The 4,127-nt window shown below is 55.3% G+C and overlaps 1 protein-coding gene across 1 annotated transcript in view; it reads left to right on the top strand.

Moving 5' to 3' along the window:
• The window catches only part of Il12rb2 (interleukin 12 receptor subunit beta 2), a 41,107-nt gene that overhangs the window by 23,751 nt on the left and 13,229 nt on the right, over positions 1-4,127 (top strand). The window contains exon 9 of the mRNA XM_023718307.1: positions 3,323-3,545. Coding sequence (XP_023574075.1) covers positions 3,323-3,545 — 223 coding nt within the window. The remainder of the gene's footprint in view (positions 1-3,322; positions 3,546-4,127) is intronic.

Here is a 4,127-nt window from a genome sequence, read left to right on the forward strand (position 1 = left end):
AGACACAAGCCAGGTGAAGTGGCACATGCCAGCAGTCCCAGTACTTGGAGGCTGAGACAGGAGGATCTCCAGTGGGAGGCCAGCTGAGGTAGCCCTGACTCACGCTAAACTGGGAAAGGCTGAGAGAAAGCCCCAAGGCTAAGAAAGCCCCTTGCCTGGTGTGTGGGGCTTCACCCGTGACTTCTGCAGTGCCCCACAGAGGAGCCCTGGGATACCCCAGGAAAGCCCCAGGCAAACCCTTGAGGGAGAGAAGAGAGGCCTGTTCCTCCCGTGGCAGGCGCTGGCGCCAGAGGGCTGCGGCTGGGTGCACACGTGCACGTGGAGGTCCGAGGGTCAGGATGTGGGCGTGTGGCAGGGTGTGTGTGAGCCGCCGGGTGGGCGTGCCCCAGCCCCGAGGCTGGGCCTCCGGGAGCTGACGCCATCTCTCCAGCAAGCACCCCCACCTTCTCTTCAGCACCTTTGCTGGTGTGAGTGGAGAAAGTGTGTTCTGTGCCGAAGCCGAAAGTGCAACACGCCCAAAGCCACCGGCTGCACCAGGGACGAGGGGGAGGCACAGCCACCGCAGCCCCGGCCACCTCGGGATGCCTTGGCCTCAAGAGCCTATTTTAGCGTCTTTAGCTTAGAGGGACACGGTCTCTGTCTGCAGTTACGCTGGCCTGGAGCCACAGTGACCCTCCTGACTCAGCCTCCCCAGTGCTCCTAGCCAGCTTAGAAAACAAGGTGAGGCCTTTTTACCAAGATGGTGCCGAAGGTGAAGAAAGAAACCCCCGCCCCCCAAAGGAGAAGCCAAAGCTAAAGCTTTGAAAGCCAGGGACCGCGGTTCAATCCCCCAGCACCCCCTGGTGGGCTGAGCTGGCCACACACACACACACACACACACACACACACACACACACACAAATAAATAAAAATTAAAAAAAAAGAAAGCCGAGAAGGCCATGCTGAAAGGCATCCACAGCCACAAAAAGAAGGTTCCAACATCACTGTCACCCACCTTCCGCCCACCTTCCGCCACCCCAAGACACTGGGGCTCCAGAGGCAGCCCGAATACCCTCGGAAGAGCGCCCCCAGGAGAAACAAGCTCTCCCTCAGGAGAGACCACTATGCCATCATCAAGTTCTGTGACCGCAGAGTCAGCCACGAGAAAGACTGAGGGCAGCAACACACTCGTGGCCAGTAAGCACCAGGCCACGCCAGCTGTGAAGAAGCTCTGTGACACTGCCAAGGTCAACGCCCTCATCAGGTACTGGAGAGAAGGTCGGCGTCCAGCTGGCTCCCCTTTATGATGCACTGGATGTTGCCAACTGGGATCATCTAAACTCAGTCCAGCTGCCTGATTCTAGACACATACTTTTTACCTCATTAAAAAGAAAGAAAGAAAGAAAGAAAGAAAGAAAGAAAGAAAGAAAGAAAGAAAGAAAGAAAGAGAGACAGTGATTCCCTGTAAGAAAACGAAAGCCACTTCAAGGCCCTTCTTCCCTTTGCGCTGGGGTTGCTGAAATTGTCACCAGGCCTATGGCGTAGCCTCTGCAGCGCCTGCTCCCTCTGCCCAGGGATGCTAAGAAGCCAAGACAGATGTGGGATTATCCTGAGTTTACAAGTAGAGCTGGAGGCTGTGCACTCACACAGCGATTGTAAGAGCCGGGCCCAGAGGTGCTGGACTCCGTCCCTGGCAAGGCTAAAAAATGAAAAGAATTGTTTGCTTCTTAGGGGCCGGGGAGATGGCTCAGTAGAATAAGCGTTTCCCTGGCAAGCTCAGAGGCCCGAGTTCAATCCCCAGTTCTGCAAAAAAAAAAAAAAAGAAAAAAGAATTATTTGCTTCTTTTTGAGACAGGGTCTCACTTTGTAGCCCAAGCTGGCCTCGAAGGCATGGGGATCCTCCTGCCTCTGCCTCCTGAGTACTGGGATGATCTGCGTGCGCCACCATGCCAAGAAGAAAATTATTTAAATATTTAAAAAGAGCAAAATGAGCTGAGTACAGCAGCGTTCCAAAACCAAATCAGAAGAAAGCAAGGCAGGGGCAAATGTCTCCGATTCCCTGCGGCCTGCCTCCCTCCAGGCAGGCCAGGCTAGTGGATGAGGGGCTCCAGGGACGGCGCAGGACTGGGAGCGTGGCGCTGGCCCCGCACCCTGGAGTCTCAGGTTTTGGGGGAGGCCTAGCCTCCAGACGGCTCGCTTCCCCCCGCGGCCGCCAGAGGGCGCGCCCGGGCCTGGCTGTGACCAGGGGCTGGGATCCAGTACCCCGGACTGTTCGGCATCCACAGGCTCAAGAGAAAATTGAATGCTGGTGCAAGCGGCTAATTCCCAGCCAGACTGCAGCGGCTGGGCCGGATGAGCGCAGTGGACCGCTCTCTGGCGCTATTCACTACCAGGAGACCAACTTAGTCCCTGAATATAAAAATAGGAATGTTTGTTTAATGAGCCAGAAGTTCAAACCAAGTCATTAGACTTTGCGGTAAGTACGGATGGAAGAAAGGGGTGATCCAAAGGGCTTTTATGTGTTTTGGGTTTGGTTTAGTTTTGAGACAGGTTCTCGCTGTGTAGTCGAGGTTGGCCTTGAGCTCACTGTGTAGCCCTGGCTGGTCTCCAACTTCCAGGGATCCTCCTGCCTCAGCCTCCCGAGTGCTGGCGTGACAGGAGTACACCACCTTGCCCAGCAAGATGACAACAAAATATTCCTTTCTCCTTCCTGGGATTACAACCTGAGAGCCACACGCCTCTGAGCCCGGGCTCCTGGCACAGGTGTCCAATTCAACTTGCAAAGTGCAGAAGTCGCTAGCATAGCTCTGAAGGTCGTGTGTGCTGCTGTGGGCGACACTGTGCGGTCCACGGACTGAAACCGAGACCCAGCGCGCCGAGGCCAAGCCCTGGCTCCCTGTGACAGGCAGTGCCGGCGCTGTGTGACCGTCAGCAAGCGGCATTTTGGAGCGAGAGAGCAGAATGAACGCCGCTGCTCTTGTGCGCCTGTGCAGGGCACATTGGCTGCGCATGCTCAGAACACTCGCGTGTGAGACTGGGCGTGGGGGCGCGCCCCTGTAATCCCAGCCCTTTTAGCCAGGTGTGGGGTGCATGCTTGTGACCCCAGTGCTCAGGAGGCTGAGGCAGGAGGATCACCTCAAGTTCCAGGTCAGCCTGGGCTACACAGCGAGAGATCCTGTCTCAAAAAGATTATCTTTTAAAAGCGTTTACTGGTTTATTTCCAAATGGTGGGCGGGGAGTGCCAAAGCGCACAGCAGGAGTGTGGTGATAGAAACGACGTGAGCCTTGAGGTCACTGCTGCTGCTGCGTGGGAGGGCCAGGCTCAAGCCCTGTGTCCTTGCAGAGCCTGGACGTAGTGGATGCAAGAGGGAAGATCCTGCACTACCAGGTGACTCTGCAGGAGACGACGCCGACAGGCACGGCCGCGCTGCACAACACCACAGGAGGCACCTCCTGGACCTGGGTCATCCCCAGCACCGGGACGTGGGCTGCAGCTGTGTCCGCGGTCAACTCCAAAGGAAGCTCCCGGCCCACACGCGTGGCCCTAGTGGACCTGTGCAGCGCAGGTGGGTCACCCGCTCAGATGTCCCTTGTCTTTTCTCCTCTCCCATCCCCTGCTCGGGCCAGGGGGAGGATGGGATGGACGTGTCGTCAGCAGCTGGCTTTTCCAGGCCACCCGTAGGCTGCCCTGGACAGGGAAAACAGCACCAGTGCCTCAGTCTCAGCTCTGTCTAAACAGAATTGTGTCACCTGTTCTAGAACACTGTGCCTGGCAGGGCTTTAAGAATGTTGGGGAGACTAGGCGTAGTGGCCTGCGCCTATAATCCCAGCTCTTGGGAGGCTGTAAATGGGGATCACTGTGAGTCCAATCTAGTAGTGTTACCCTGAACACCCTGTAGACCCTTCCCTAAAATAGAATAAATAAGTAAATAAATAAATGTTGGGGGAAAGAAAAAAGAAACAGAAAGAAATGTCAGGGGGATATCTGAATGCTGTCATCCCAGCATTCAGGAGGCTGAGGCAGGAGGATCACCCTGAGTTCAAGTCCAGCCTGGGCTACATTGTGAGACACTCTCTCAAAAAAAAAAAAAAAGAAAAAAAAAAACAAAAAAAATTAACAAGAAAAGAAAATAAAAAGAATAGAAATT

The sequence above is a fragment of the Octodon degus genome, unplaced genomic scaffold (assembly GCF_000260255.1).
Source record: "Octodon degus isolate 3935 unplaced genomic scaffold, OctDeg1.0 scaffold00057, whole genome shotgun sequence".
NCBI classification, from domain to species: domain Eukaryota; kingdom Metazoa; phylum Chordata; class Mammalia; order Rodentia; family Octodontidae; genus Octodon; species Octodon degus.